Below are 16,907 nucleotides of genomic sequence, written 5' to 3'. Positions count from 1 at the left end.
ATCACATGTATCGGTAAGTGATACATTATAATACTATTGCAAAAAAAAACCAAAAAGATGTGCCTTCACTGTATTCAAAGAAAAAAAAATGTTAACCTCGGTAAAACTAGTGCCTACGCTATATACAAAAGACAGTTTAAAATTGGTGAAACAAGTGCCTACGCCATATATAAACACTGTTAACATTGTTAAAACTAGTGCCTACGCCATTTATAAAAGTTTAAAATTGATAAAACCAGTGCTAAAGCCATACACTAAGAAGAAACATTAAAATTGATAAAATTAGTGCCTATGCTAAACTAGAGAAAACAGTTAAAATTTTAAAAAATAAACGCCTACCTCTACAAGAAAAAATAGTTTAAATTGTTATTGGCATAAACTAGTGCCTACGCTATATACAAGAGACATGGGAGGACTAACCATGTCGTGTTCGGACAAAGTTTGTCGCTGGTGCGTGGTGGGTATGCAGGGGGCGCTATTGTCGCGACTCATTCGGCCTGTCTACCTGAGCTCACTGGTCCTTGGCTCACTGTTACACCCGCATCACATGTATCGGTAAGTGATACATTATAATACTATTGCAAAAAAAGCCAAAAATATGTGCCTTCACTGTATTCAAAGAAAAAAAAAATGTTAACCTCGGTAAAACTAGTGCCTACGCTATATACAAAAGACAGTTTAAAATTGATAAAACTAATGCGTACGCCATGTACAAATTGATGAAACAAGTGCCCTACGCCATATATAAAAGGTGGAAAGGAAAAGCAAGGCGCGTAGAGCTCCTCGTAAGACTGAGTGGCACTGCGGATCCGGTTAATTCTGGTCTTCGGGTCGCCACACCAAGTAAGCCGCTCTACGTGTCTCGCCTGCATTACTCCGCCGTGGCCGACGAAGTGGTGGAGTACGTTCGCCAGAAGACTGGCTTCACGCTGAGGGTGCAACAGCTGCAGTCGCGTCACTATGTGCACTTCAGCTCGTTTGTTGTGCGCGTGCCGCGGCCGCTGCAACACCATCGCGAGTGCAGACTTCTGGCCGAAGGGTGTAGTCTTTCGGCGGTTCCGGGGCAACCTGCCGAATTCTACGCCCGGACAGACGACGCAACGAAGCCTCGACGTTACGTTGTCGTTGTGTTGATTTTTTCTCACTTTGATGTGTTTATTTCTTATGCTTTTATGTATTTTAGTTACTCAGTGCTTTGGTTTTTACTGTCATACTGTGTATAGCCTGACAAGATTTTATTTGACCCTGAAAGAGTGTCGCTACCACAGATCAATACAACAAGATGGCCCTTACAGGGCGACTCGCGGTCACCAAGCATACGACAAATCAGGTTTATAAAAGTTTGAACGCGTGCGACACCGATCAGTAGCGCCCAAGTATACGACCCGCTAACAGTGTCCGTGTCCGCTCGGGAAAAAATCTTAAATAATCAATTTTGGTTGCAAACAATGGTCTCTTACAGCATAAAGTGGTGTGGCAAGTCTTCTAACACTTCTACATGTAAAAAAGATGGAACAACATTCCACAGTTAAGTCAAATTAATTATTTTGTTGAATATTGTTTATTGTCCGCGGAGTTCATTTATACTGGTCAATATAGTTGTGCTGAGCGGCGCCGAGGCGCGTCCATCCCTCTTTACCGAGTTAAAAATGTGATATGCTATCCCTTTCACGTAAACGACTAGGCATGGGGCCATGTTAGTTTATGTCTGTTGCGGGAACTTCGTACTGCCGTTCGTACCATGTGCTACCATTTTATGAAATATAAAAGAAAGCAGATTTGTAATAGTGAATAATTATCTAGAATCTGTAGAGTCTGTAGTGGTATTTAGTTCATTGATTAGTTAAGAATATTTAGTTGGTTATTTAACTTAGTAAACGTAAGTAAAAATGCACAGTTTAGTTATTAGTTACTAGAATGATTTTTATTGAGATGCTACCACAATTATCATCCTCCTTGCGTTATCCCGGCATCGGCATTCGCCACGGCTCATGGGAGCCTGGGGTCCGCTTTGGAAACTACTACCAAGATTTGGCGTAGGCACTAGTTTTATGAAAGCGACTGCCATCTGACCTTCCAACCCGAAGGGTAACTAGGCCTTATTATAATTTAATTATAATATTATAATTTGTTGCAAAACAAATTCACCACAGTACTGGTACCGGTACCATTGTCTATAATAGACATGTCCCATTCCCATCCCTACTGCTAATCATAAAGGCGCGCCATTATTTGAAACGACCAATGGCAGCACCGTGCGCGCCCGCCTCACCCCGCAAGGATTGGTGATTTGCGTCTCGAACAATATCGCTTGCATTTGGCTTCTAGTGGGGTGTTCTGTGGTCGCTACAAACCGCTTTCATATGGCAATAATGTTCGGACGTCATGTATAATGGGGACAGCGTGTACTGGTTTCGCGTAAATATTTGTAGAAAATAAAAACAGGGTTTTAGAGAATCAAAGTTTAATAAGCATGGTTTAAATACTCGCTACTTGTTTCCGTACAGCCTAAAATCCATGAATCTTGTGCCTTTATCCAAGTCGTCGATGTTTATTTTGTTTTTGCGTGGGACCTTGTTTTATACTGGTGTCAATGATGTAACGGCTTCCTTATTTCTATAAATCTTTTTCACGGCTGAGCTACAGACACCTTAAATAAGAACAAAAAATATATTAAGCTAAATCGAAATTAAATAATCAGTACAGGAGAACTGCACTATACATTGTCAGTACCGGACATGTCAACAACCGATTTCGGAACATTGTTATCGAAATACTGTGAAATCCTTCATCCTTTTTTGTTGTTAGTAATTTATCTCGTTAAGTATAATTATTTTCACTTTTTTAAATATTATTTTGGGCATATTTGCGATGAAACCGTTAGAAAATCTAAAATATTTACTTCTCGTTTACATCACTGACATTCAATGACTTTCGACGACGGGTGTCAAATATTTATCCTTGCCAGTAAAAGAAATTAGTTCAGCTGAAAATCCGCAACGTGGCGAGGGTCAAATAAAAACTTGTCAGGCTATAACGTATATGAAAAAAAAAAAAAAACTTAACATTGTTAAAACTAGTGTCTATAATATGTCAGCTTTTGGAAAACAAATAAAACACAGGTATTTATAAAGTATAATCTATTAAATAATGTACATTTTACAACTAGCTTACATTCATAACTAAATTATTCTATGGAATATGGAGATTGACGTCGGGTCATCAGATAAAAGTTTCCACGTAGCCTGCAAGAAACGTACGAATGAAAATTATTAGAATAAATTGCACAAAAAAGCAAGATATCAATATCGTCACTACTTAAAAAAAAAACCTTTTTTTTTTCAATTTATTTTTAAAGGACCTTTATAAAAAAAAATTGTATCTTCTTCTGTCATTGAAGAAAAGAATGTAGTAAGTGTGTATAGAATGCATAGAGACTTACTGCGTTTTAACTTTGAGGAGCAGCGTGAGATACGAGATTTTTTCAAAGTAGTGATGATATTAATATGAATTTTTAATCACAAGGTGATTTTTTTGATTTTTGATTGCTCGATTTGTGCATGAAAAGTCATTTACGATTATGTACACTATAGATATGGCATGATTTCATGATGGCAAAGACATATCGTCACTACTTTTAAAAAATCTCGTATCTCACGCTGCTTCTCAAAGTTAAAACGCAGTAAGTCTATATGCATTCCATACATACTTACTACAATTTTCTTTTCATTGACAGACGAAGATACAAGTTTTTTTAAAGTAGTGACGATATCACACACTATCAAAGACATATGTAACTCCGTATAGACGAATAAAATCTAAAAAAAACGTACCTCAAAGGCATAGAGAAAAAGGTGCGGTGGCCTAGATGGCTTTACACCTTTGGGGAACGCTCGGCTAGATGGCGCTAATCCATACTAATATTATAAATGGGAAAGTGTGTGTGTCTGTTTGTTTGTCCGTCTTTCACGGCAAAACGGAACGACGAATTGACGTGTTTTTTTAAGTGGAGATAGTTGAAGGGATGGAGAGTGACATAGGCTACTTTTGTCTCTTTCTAACGCGAGAGAAGCCGCGGGCAAGAGCTCGTAATTAATATTTGTCATTTTAACACATATTAAGCTAACAATATGGGCCAAATTGTCAAAACTGAGGTTCAAAGTTTTAAGCTTGTGTCGAGAGATGGCAGTTTGTCTATGCACTGTGATTAGTTGATTACACATTTTACTTTGACAGCAACTCTATAATACTCGATCCTCTTTGATGATGGTAAAATGTTGACTTATTTATATTCCTATGTTTTTAATCATACTACAAATAACAAGGAAGTTATGACTATATCTCTGCTCCTCACTTCATAATGTGCAGTTCATGCTCAAGCCAAATGCTAGCCCCCATATTCATAAACAGGAAGACCCCCCAACTATAGTCCAATATTGCACCTATGGTCCACAATTTCAAAAAGAATTTAAGTATCAATGGTCCTTTTCGTTGAATCACATTTTTTTTAACCCCCGACGGAAAAACGACGGGGTGTTATAAGTTTAACGTGTCTGTCTGTCTGTCGGTCCGTCTGTATGTCTGTCTGTCTGTTTGTCTGTCTGTCTTTGTGTGTGTGTCTGTCTGTGGCATCGTAGCTTCCGAACGGATGAACCGATTTCGATTTAGTTTTTTCTGTTTGAAAGCTGAGTTAGTCGAGAGTGTTCTTAGCCATGTTTCATGAAAATCGGTCCACTATGTCGCGGTCGGGGGTTTATTCAAAAATTTTAATTTTTCATTCATTTATTTAATTAAGTAGTCAGCCTTAGACCTACAAAATGATATAAGAAAAGGCACATCTGAATTAAATATTTACAGTTAATTTTGGACCATAGTTGGGAGACTATACTTGGGGAGTTTTACGGTAAAGTTATCAAGCCGATAAAGTTCGTTTGTCGTTGTTCGTGTTCGATTTTGCATAAGTGCATTGCATCTTACAGCTTTGCTGTTTGCCACCATGTAAATCATATGTAAATGCTGTTTTGGGTTTATCTAAAATGTCTTAATGGTGTTGCTATGTATTCAATATGTTAACTTGTTGTTCCTTTAATTATATTCTCCATATTACTCCTAATTACCCAGTAATAGTCAATCTATCCCCCTGAACCTTCAACCCAAGCAGCCTCTTCACAAAAGCCTTCACCTTCGAATCGCTACCCAACTCCAAATTATAAGTAGCCAATGGCAACACAGGAGGATTCAATCCTATATAATTATTCCTTTCCTTTGTCGAATGGTTCAATTCTCCGTTTGCACTTTTCACTAATGTATTTATCTCTCTCATCACTGTGAAAACTGGCAACGCGTGTCTACGATTCTTATTCAAAAACTCCAAGATCTTAAATAGGAAATTATCATTTTCTGCAGCTTCGGATTTTTGAAAAATGTTTATGAACCTCCTTTGACGTTTCTTTACATGTGACTCTGCATTTCCATTTGTCCCTGGATATGTCTCTCTTAAATTTAAGTCTAAATCTTTTGCAGAGTCTAATAATGTCTTTCTTTTCACATCTAGATACTTCTTATGCTTTGTCTTTTCTTCATCTATATTTCTTAGTTTTATACGCGTTAGAGTCGTTTCTAAATCTGCTTCTTCTGCAGTCAAATCTAGACTGGATTCTTCTTCGTCAGTAGTTTCTAAATCTTTTTCATCATATATATCTTCATCTGTATTTTCTTTAGGAACAGTAGATTTACCATTGTATGAGTATTTGTTTTTGAAATCATATTTATGAGCCTTATTTACTTTACCTTCATTTATTGTAATTTTTCTTATATTAGTGTATGAATCTTCATTTATATCTTTTTGAGATGTTTTTCTCACATTATCTTGAGATGCTTCTGTTTTCATTTCTCTCATGTTATTTTCATATGTTGCGTCCGTTTCTTCTGTCAAATGTGTGTTGTGTTTGTGTGTGTCAGTTCGTTTTGACAGATTCTTGGCGTCTGTGATAGGTAGTAAGTAGAATGTGTAGTAGCCTTGCGTTTTCGTGTTTCTGTCACCTGTAAAGTGCGAAAGGGATGGAATGAGTGCAGCTATTATCTACAGAAATACTTCATAGTGCATAGTGATTTGCAGTGAGTGCAACTTTGAATCCGGAGGTCACGGGTTCAAACCTCGTCTCGTTTTAATGAGTCTTTTGGAATATTTATACGAAATGTAACGTTGATATTCACTAGGAGCTTTATAATTAAGGAAAAAGATGTGAGTCTAATTTTACTTTCGCAATGGATGGAAGATAAAAAAATTAAATTGAAGGAAGATTTTGTCGCTTTCTTAAAAATTACTATACCGCTTCCCGTTATAGAGATGACGGTTAATTGATGTTTGGGAATGAGAATGACGTTTTTTGACTTGTTTTTTTTTTCAAGAAATTTGATCAATTGATTTATAATAATTGAAAATACATATAAAACCTTATCAACCTTATTATCTACTATAATTATATTTACCACACCATCTAACTACCACATTTAAACTAAAACCTAACCTTTGTTTTTATAATTTACTACTACCATAGAGGAATAAGTAAGGGAAGAGTTGTAACTCCATACATCAATAAATGCGGGTTATTTGTATAGGCATAGTTAAGTGACATCTAGCGACAATCACGCGTCAAGTATCGTGAATTATCAGTACTCGATACTAGGTGGCAACAGTGTATCGTCTGCCAAAAATTTAATATTAGATCAGTTTACAACTTATATCACAAGCAGAAGGAATTGAAAACAGAATACAGATTAATACTGTTATAATATTAGCTAAAAATTGGTGAGCATTAGACTCTTCGTTCGTCGCGACATCTATTGACAAGTAGCAGTACTGATAATTTTTGCTAGTAGACGCGTAATTGATTATCGCTAGATGTCACTTATTTCATTTTCTTTGAACCCCTTTTTGCCAAGAGCGGCACTGAAACAGTAGTCCGTGCTCTGCCTACCCTTTTATGGGATACAGGCGTGATTATATGTATATGTATGTATGTCACTTAACTATGCCTATACAAATAACTCGTATTTACTGATGTATGGAGTTGCAACTCTTCTATTTCTTATTTCTCTATGCTACTGTGTCAATTACGTTACTCATACTAGTGCGTTAATAAACCAATCTTACGTAGGATCAGCCGCTATCCCCATATGGGGCAAGTGCGACCGCTTTCGCCTCGAGTACGCACACGCCCCGCTTTTATACGCCTTCCAAGATTCGCAGGGGGACGCTACGAACGCGTCGGGCCTTAGGACGGATTCCGCGTAGAACATGTACGAGCGCCAGTGACTGCAGAAAACTGGAAACGGGGTTAGTTGGGTTAGGGGGTTAGTTAGGAAGGTTACATGTATAAAATTGTCGGTTAGCTCGATAGTTAAAGGATGGAAACGGATCATATCGCGTATAATTAATGTTAGTGTTAATTTCGAACGTTGTAAAGGGTTCGTAACGTCGGGCTCGGGGTGTATTATAAATTCATTTTACACGATATAATACGTTTCCATTGTTTTGTTTCATCAGATCACAATTATTTTTAACAAGCAGTTAGTTTTAACATGTACTGTCTTGGGTGAGACTTGTACTCACGGTCTTGGGATCCAGATTAAATATTACATATATAAATATTGTGGGGACACCTTACAGTCCTTACACATAACCTAAGCAAAGCTTGTACACATACTCATATGGATAAATATACTCGTCACACAAATAAATGTCCTTACCGGGATTCGAACCCAGGACCGCAGATCCAGGACTGCAGGCTGGTCACTGCCGACTAGGCCGGACCGGTCGGATTAAATATAACACAATTGAACACGTACATTTGTTGAAAAACTGCTGTTGTGGTAGCACCACTTCGAGCTCGCAACCCGGCTGCGGGCTGATCCCAGCGTTGGGGTAGAAGTCAGCGTGTCCCAACGAAACGGGGAAACCTGCGAAAACAAACGGGGTGAGTAGGGATGGCTGGGGTGAGTAGGGACAAAAGAACATTTGATTTGAGAAACGCGGCCCGGGGGGTCCTACGACAACTGGCCTTAGCGTCTATTTCAGACGATTTATGGTGCAATGTCCGAGAAACATCGCCTTTAGTGGCTAAACAGATATATGCGAGAGCGACATATTTTGCCACATAGCTGACAAGGGAAGCTTGCAACCGATTACGAATTTTCGCTATGGTCCCTTCTTTACCTTTTGTCTGTAAGTGCCGCAAACCAGGCAGGCAAGCATGGTCGCACGATAAATGATAAAACATCACTGCCCTCATAAGGCAATCAGATGTAGGAGTCGTGTTCAATGCGCGCAGCGACGTAGACGCGTTGATGAGTAATTAAAATAAATTGCGAATTAGCGCGGCTACAGCCGCGCTGACGATTTGACGCGATGGATCACTCCAAATCGAGTCAACCCATCGTGAATGAATTCCTCGCCTTTCTACAACTGAAGAACAAGCTGTTGCTGGAAGGAAAGATGGATGCGGCTGCTGCTATGCAGATAAGTTCTCGTGCGTCGAGTTTTACCATCGAGGACATCTGCCAAGCGAAGCAAGTGCTGTGCCAGTCCCTGGGGATCGTCGGCACATATGTACCTCACCGGAGAGGTGATGAAACCGGGGAGAAGACCCTTCAAGACATTAAGAAGATCCTGAAGGAGTATGAAGACCGGATTCCGGAGTTTGTAGCGACGGATACCATCCTGCCGTCATGTGATCCGGATCTTGTTGATATTCGCTGCTTGGTTAAGGAAATCGTGGCCCTTAAATCAAGTCTAGCCGAAGTTAAAGTTAAGTTTGAAGCCAGCCTAATCACAATAGCCGAATTACGTAATGAAGTCTCTACTTTGCGTAATGCTCCAATTCGGTCGGCGGTTTCAAATATTATTAATAATGATATTCGGACTGACACTAGTGTTAAGTCGGTCAGTATGCGCGATGCTGACACGCTGAAAAGTCCAGCACGTGCCGCCGCTCCGCGCGCGCCCCCCCTGCGCGCGCGACTGCCCCCCGTGACCTCGAAACCACGTCAGCGTGATTATGCTGGCGTCGCAGCCGGTCAGCTTGTCGCAGCCAGCCGGGTCAATGCACCTAATAAGGGGTGTGAAGAACCAGTGGAAGAGAATTCCTCCCGCGCTAAAGTCGATAAGGAGGGATTCACACTGGTGGAACGGAAGAAGAAGGCGCGCAGGGCACCTCGTAAGACTCTGTGTGGCACCGCAGAGCCGGTTAATTCTGGTCTACGGGTTGCAACACCGAGTAAGGCGCTCTACGTGTCCCGTCTTCATTACTCCGCCGTGGCTGACGATGTGGTGGAGTACGTTCGCCGGAAGACTGGCTACACGCTGAGGGTACACCAGCTACAGTCGCGTCATTACGTGCACTTCAGTTCGTTCGTGGTGCGCGTGCCGCGGCCGCTGCAGGACACCATCGCGAGCGCAGACTTCTGGCCGAAAGGTGTGCTTTTTCGGCGGTTCCGGGGCAACTTGCCGAATCCTACACCGGGGCAAACGACGCAACGGAGCCACGCTGTTTCGTCATCGCCCAAATCAATTGTTTAGTTATAATACTTTTATTCTTTGTAATGTTTTTTTTTATTATTTAATTTCATGACGCATTGGATTTATCTGTAATGTCATTGAAATATGTTTTCAAATAAATAAATAAATAAATAAATAAATGTATCCCAAATAAAATGTTAATGCAAACATATACCTTACGACCGGTCTGGCCTAGCGCGTAGTGACCTTGCCTGCTAAGCCGCGGTCCCGAGTTCGAATCCCGGTAAGGGCATTTATTTGTGTGATGATCACAGATATTTGTTCCTGAGTCATGGGTGTTTTCTATGTATATAAGTATTTGTGTATTATATATATCGTTGTCTGAGTACCCGCAACACAAGCCTTCTTGAGCTTACCGTTGGGATTCAGTCAGTCTGTGTAAGAATGTCCTACAATATTTATTTTTTTATTTATTTATTATTATTTATTTACCTTAAGTTTTCTAACTGACAGTTCCATTTTCAAATCATCATCATTCGCCTGCCCTTATCCCATTCATTTGGGGTCGGCGCAGCATGTCTTCCGCTTCCATACCTCCCTATCATCCGTCATTTCATCATTCACTTGCTTTCGCTTCATATCATCTCTCACGCAATCCATCCACCTTTTCCTCGGTTTTCCTCTCCCGTTACTCCCTTCCACACTCATTCGCAATGCCTTTCTCGTCACATGACTTTCATCCCTTCGCATCACATGCCCATACCATGCCAGACGATTAGCTCTTACTTTTTCTACTATCGGTGCAACTTTCAGGCTTCCTCTTATATACTCATTCTTTATCTTATCCATCCTTGTCACGCCACACATCCATCTTAACATTCTCATCTCTGTTACATGCAATCTCTTTTCATCCATCACCTTTAGGGCCCAGCACTCTGATCCATACATGACGACAGGTCTGATGATGGATTTATAAATTTTATTTGATTGATATTGATTTATTCCATTTTCAAATGTTTTTGATTTTGATTTTTATTTTTTTATTTTATTATAAAAGACACACCAACAGTACATAAACAATTCAAAGAATATAATGTGACAATAGAGGACACCCATAATATTTATGCACCAATAACAGGCGTGCAGCAACACTCAAACAGTTAAAGGCTTTTACACTACTACCAGAAACTTGATTTTGAGATACCGCTAATTGATTTACCGGGGCAGATCAGGCCGTCCCTATCGCACTATTTGTAAGTGCGATAGGGACGGCCAGATGTTTTATCATTTATCGCGCGACCATAATTACCTGGGAGGTCTCATCGGTGAACCTGCGATGCCACTCCGTCCGCTTTGACCGGTGAACATTGACTGACAAACTGTGTGAGTCGGAGTCTATTGATTGTCAATATAAAAACCCACCAAAGATCCCAGCGTCAGTGTGTATGACGTCAACAAATTCGGCATCCGAGGGGTCTAATCGCTGCTCGAGGGGCAGCTTGCAGAAAAGTGGCCCGGCGGGGTCCAGACCTGTGATTCTTGACACGCGACCTGATAATAAAAATAATACATTACAGTATATCATACATGTATGAAACTACTTTATCGCACTAATACGCAAAGTATAAGTAGTACAACTTCTTGGTAAAGTTGGTAAGTCAAAACGTCCATTGACCGTTCGTAGATGTGCCACGACCGAGGCAGGTTGCTTTCCCGAGCATAACGCGCTTACGCCTCGGCCAAGACACGTCTCTACATTAGTGTGGAGCGAAAAACACTGGAATTAGCAAACCTCATAGTTATCAATCAAACCTAATGCGAAGGCTGAAGATGTTGATTTAATAAGCTGAAAATTTGCACAAATTCTTCATAGACTAAGGGTCATTGATTGATAATGATATTTAATAATGATAACTATTAGGTTTGCTAATTCCAGAAAAGTATTTTTTCGCTCCACCCTAGTCTACATAGCACGTTTGCCGCGCGAGGAATTTGCCTCGTGACGTGCCTCGCTCTGTGTGGACCCGGCTAATTACGTATACACCGTGTTTTTTTTGTTTTCCGTTAAATTCGACACGTTTTTAGGTTCATTATCAGGAACCAGCCTGTATATCACTTTTAGTTAAATTCGCAAATTTTTTTTTATCGTTTTCATACATAATAAATGAATTTATCAGTGTGAGAGACCCTTAAGGATAACATTCAAGTCATTGTCAAGTGATTGACGGCACATGTCAAAACAAATAACATTAGGAAGTGGTAAAGGCTGTCACACACGTGTACAGTAATTATTGTAATTTTTTTCAATAACTCGGTAACCTTAAGAGTTAAGACACTAGTTTCGTAGAGAAATTAATTGTATTTGATTTTAAAGAACCTTGCCTTAAAGTTAACGGAATTCAATAAAAACACCGTGTATATTTTACCTGTAGTTAAAAATGCGCCGGCCACTCCCGCCGCTTGCGCTCCCAAACTGTGCCCAACCAGATGCGTCTTGGCCAAATCCAGGCCTCTGTAACAAAAGTATATGAACATAGATTCAGTAAACATCACATAGAACTATTTGGAACAGATGACTGAGGGCCGCCATCTTGTCGAGCAAATTTGCTCGGGCTAGGCAAACGAGCGCGCATGAGCACGGACGTTTTGAGCGCGAGGCTGCTCGGTCAGTATGGACCCGGCGATTCGCTAACACTTAAACTATGTATATCATCACTTTTCATCTGGTACCTATTTATGACTAGGGTCAATCGCCGATCAGTGTAAAATTGGCAGACTACTAATGAGCAAATGAGTGTCTACTTTTAGGCACTGGTCCGACGGCGCGGTAGTAAGCTATGAGCTATCGGCTATAAAAACTAACAAAAGATACGCACTCCCGTGCAAATAAAAGAGAAACGGCGATGTTTATAGTTACTCGCCCAGCGGTGAGCTATCAAAATCGCCGTGTCTCTTTTATTTGCACGGCGGTGCTTATCTTTTGTTCGTTTTTATAGCCGATAGCTCATAGCTTGCTAGCTCGCGTTGGACCAGTGGCTTACGTTCAGCAACGGCAGCCGACGGCCACCTGAAAACAAGTTTTACAAATGGTACTTATGAAATAAAATAAAAATCAGGCTAAAGGAAAACATCGCGAGGAAAGCGGACTAATCCCAATAAGGCCTAGTAACAGTAGTGACCCTTCCGAGTTGGAAGGTCAGATGGCAGTCGCTTTCGTGAAATTTATGCCTACGCCAAATCTTGGAACTAGTTGTCAAAGCGGACCCCAAGCTCCCATGGCTATTTACACTGACTTCAGCAAGGCATTTGATCGTGTGTCACATTCTGTGTTGCTACATAAACTATCAGCTTATGGTTTCTCGGGATTATTTTTGTCTTGGTTGCGTTCTTATCTTACAAACAGGTCATTTTATGTGGTTATTAATGGTTTCAGATCTGACCTAAAATCTATAACATCGGGAGTTCCCCAAGGCTCGCATCTGGCACCATTTCTTTTTAACATATTTATAAACGATATACCACAATTCATACTCAATGCGACACCATTTTTATTCGCAGATGATCTCAAATTTATTAAAGTTATAAATTCGGAACAGGACACTGTATTACTCCAGGATGATATCAATAGATTGGTCAAGTGGTGCAATGACAATGGTATGAATTTGAATACTAGTAAGTGTTATCATGTTAAATTTACGCGTAACAATAGCATTTTGCAATCATCTTACTACATTAACGACGAATTAATAAAGGAAGTCACTCAGATTAAAGATCTTGGAGTCATATTCGATCAAAAACTCTCGTTCATTCCTCACGTAGATGCCATAACAAAGAAAGCTTCTAAAATGTTGGGTTTCGTGATTCGCAATAGCAAGACCTTCCGCAAGGTTACAACAAAGAAACTTCTATACTACACTCTCGTACGAAGCATTCTGGAATACTGTAGCGTAGTTTGGCGACCGCACTTTGCGACTCATAACTTGAGGATGGAAAGGATACAGAAACGCTTTGTATGGCATTTAGCAAGAACAACTGGGGTGGCAAAGGAATTAAAGTCCTACCATAAGCGCATAAAACACTTTAAATTACCATCATTATCACAACGCCAGGATAGTTTAGACTTATCGTTTATATACAAGCTATTGAGAAATAAAATGGATTGCCCCCAACTATTAGAAAAAATTCGATTCAGAGCCCCAAACAGATATCCACGCACCTCAATCAAACCCCTAACCCCCCCTTTTCGCAAAACTATTCTCGGTAAAAATTCCCCAATACCCCGTTTAAGTAGACTGTTAAATGAAAACTGTGACCGTTCTGATGTATACTTCGACTCCTTAAGTAGATTTCGGACTGGCACCCAGGACTAAATCACTAAATCACTATAGATATATAGGTAGTTATGCTAATTGTATCTTCTTTTCTTGTCTCAATGCATGTAATAAGTACTTCAGTGCAGTTTATGTTTCCAAATTGTAAAACTACAGCATGTTTCAGTTTCCTTTTTTAAACTCAATGTTAATTTAATTTAAGATTACACAAGTGGTGTTTGCCTATAATTAGTTGTGCAATAAGCTTAAAATGCTAATGCATGTATACCTAACCATGTATTATTGTAACCGCTGTTGGCAGACCTTAATAAATAAAAATAAAATAAAAATAAAATGAGTCGTGACATATGACAGAATAACAAGGAGGATGATGAACAAGTATATTTCTTTTTAACCCTCGACGCAAAAACGAAGGGGTATTATAAGTTTGACGTGTCTGTCTGTCTGTCAGTTTGTCTGTCTGTCTGTCTGTCTGTGGCATCGTAGCTCCCGAACGGATGAACCGATTTCGATTTAGTTTTTTTTTATTTGAAAGCTGTGTTAGTCGGGAGTGTTTTTAGCCATGTTTCATGAAAATCGTCACGGTCGGGGGTTTTTTCAAATTTTTAATTTTGTGGTTAGGTTATTAAAGAATCAATCAGAATAATGAAACTCACCTCGAAACTAAGTAGTCGATGAACTTGGCAGCAAAGCGGCCGATGTACCAAGTGTTGTCGGCCGCCGTAAAGTACCAAGGCCCGGCTTCCAGGCGAGACTCATCCAGTATTATGAAGTTCACGTCCCCTCGGACCATGTATGCTGAACAGAATAAATATCGTTAAAACTAGAGTTGTGCCTGCTCGTTCACTGAAAAGATCGCTTCCAACTAGTACGATCTCCGAAGTGTACTAGTTCGTTCTTTTAGGACATTTAGTACAGTAGTACACCGAGAGAGCGAAAGTCAAATTGTGCATATGGCGTACAGTAATGCTCGCTCGTATACTAGCCGAGAGCTGATCGGCCGTTTTCGCGCGCTCTCGGTCCAAGTCAGTTGGTTTTAGTTCGGTTGCGGTCGGATCACACGGATCGCTTTACTGTCATTGTCACTTCTCGGCTCTTCGCTCCTTTCGCTCCCATTCTGTTGCGCGTGTGTGAGTGTACTAAATGTACTAGAGAGCAGAATCATTTGGGAGTAGTTCGGTCTAGTACAGTTCTTTTGTACTATTAGTACATGTCCTACACAAGCCTAGTTAAAACCCATAGCGTATAAATAATGAATTGAAATAGATATCATACACGAAAGAAAAAACGCGAGCGCCGGCCGGTGGTGGCCGTGCCGGGAATCGAACCCGAGTCTTCAGCCTCGCGGCTAACATCATTACCACTAGACCACCCGCCCGACGAAATTTCTCTAGGTGTATGTTATCTCTGATAATGCTCGGCGCCTTTTTGACCAACTCTATGTGCATTTTCATCTCTCTATGTGTCGGACCGATATCCCATCACAGGCCTTTACAGGCGCCATCTTGGATTTTTTCTATTGAAATCCTTCCGACTTCCGATATCGGATCGGATTATGTGGAAACGGACTAAGGACGAGCAATTTGTGTTTGCACCTCCTATATGAATCCTTTAGAGGATTACGGTATAGCGAGAGAGATAGTGCTGCCATCTATGCAACTAGAGAAGAAATCAAATTATTTTATTAAATATTTTTTGATTTATTCTTTTTCAAGTAGTCACTACTATATATAAATTGTAAAGAACAAATCAAATAATATTCTATCAAATAATTTAATTTGTTCCCTAGTAGCATATAAATAAATAAATATTATAGGACATTCTTACACAGATTGACTGAGTCCCACGGTAAACTCAAGAAGGCTTGTGTTTTGGGTCCTCAGACGACATATCTGTATGTATATCTGTTAGGATGTACCTTCTCTGACCATAAGTCCGCTTCCGTCATCAGGCTCCTCCATGAAAGCTGTGAAGTAAATCACCGTCTTCTCTTTGAAGTTCATGTGGGACGCGAAGAGCTTCTCATCATCACCGATGATCAGCTCTTGGTATTCGATCGGGTTGTACCTGAGGAACAAGGAAATTATTTGAAAACGGTCGGGTATCAGACGAATGCTACTATTTTTTTTTTCTCAAACAGTATGAAATATTGATTTTATGTGCCTTATAATGCCGCGAAGTATGACGTTTCAGGTTTAGTGCAAACCTTTGCGTCAAAATACAGGAAACTGGAAAACAAAAGGAATTATTCTAGTAGAAAACTATTAAAAACTAAGTGCATGGTCGTAGGAAAAGTATTGTAAGTATGCAAAACGGTGTTTAACTGAGTCCAAAAAAAATTCTCGTGGAGTCTTTATTAACAATTTTCGGCTTCGCCTCAAATTGTTACCCACGCCACTCGCCGTTTTTGACCTCCTTTAAACGCCGGTTGCATAAATAGTACATTACGGGTTACGAATTTCCTTTTTGCACGTGTATCGTACGACGTTTTTCAGTACAGATGCCCCTCCGAAGTTTCGACCTGACATATAATGAACCACTTCTCGAACTAGTGCGTAAAAAATGCACCACCTGTATTGAAATAGTATTATTTCAGTACAGATGGTGTTTTTTTTACGCACTAGTGCGAGAAGTGGTTCATTATACGCCAGGTCGAAACTTCGAAGGCTCATCTGTACTGAAAAACGTCGTACGATACTCGTGCGAAAATGAAATTCGTAACTTGTGTCGGTTTAAAACACTCCCATCGGTCGTATTTTAATTTATCGCCACTCGTTTCGAACTTCCTTTTTTACGCACTTGTATCGTAATGTACTGTTATGCAACAGGCGTTTAAAGAAGGTCAAAAAAGACGAGTGGCGTGGGTAACAATTTGAGGCGAAGCCGAAAATTGTTATTAAGACGCCACGAGTATTTTTTGAGTCAGTTAAACACCGTTGCATACAATAGGTACTTTTTCTACGACCATGCACTTACTTTTTAATAGTTTTCTAGAATAACTTTCGTGAAATTCGCACTGTTCCCTGTATTTGACTTGTCCTCTGTAATGATCCTGC

General features: G+C 40.0%; 2 protein-coding genes across 3 annotated transcripts in view; one reads left to right on the top strand and one right to left on the bottom strand.

Moving 5' to 3' along the window:
* Window positions 1–16,907, top strand: part of LOC125239790 (double-stranded RNA-specific editase Adar) — an 87,421-nt gene that overhangs the window by 25,193 nt on the left and 45,321 nt on the right. The window lies entirely within an intron of this gene.
* On the bottom strand, window positions 4,804–15,869 carry LOC125239791. Of its 2 annotated transcripts, XM_048147477.1 has the most exons (6): window positions 15,770–15,869; window positions 14,508–14,649; window positions 11,947–12,032; window positions 10,943–11,071; window positions 7,852–7,962; window positions 4,804–6,042 (listed from the first exon to the last, which is right to left on the bottom strand). In XM_048147477.1, the coding sequence occupies exons 1-6, from the start codon at window positions 15,852–15,854 to the stop codon at window positions 5,114–5,116; spliced, it is 1,482 nt and encodes a 493-aa protein (XP_048003434.1). In that variant the 5' UTR covers window positions 15,855–15,869; the 3' UTR covers window positions 4,804–5,113. The 2 variants fall into 2 exon arrangements, with proteins under 2 accessions (XP_048003434.1, XP_048003435.1); XM_048147478.1 differs by lacking the exon at window positions 10,943–11,071.

This window comes from Leguminivora glycinivorella, chromosome 26 (genome assembly GCF_023078275.1).
Source record: "Leguminivora glycinivorella isolate SPB_JAAS2020 chromosome 26, LegGlyc_1.1, whole genome shotgun sequence".
Taxonomy (NCBI): domain Eukaryota; kingdom Metazoa; phylum Arthropoda; class Insecta; order Lepidoptera; family Tortricidae; genus Leguminivora; species Leguminivora glycinivorella.
Note: the sequence above shows the minus strand (reverse complement) of the source record. Positions and strands in the feature narration are given on the sequence as shown.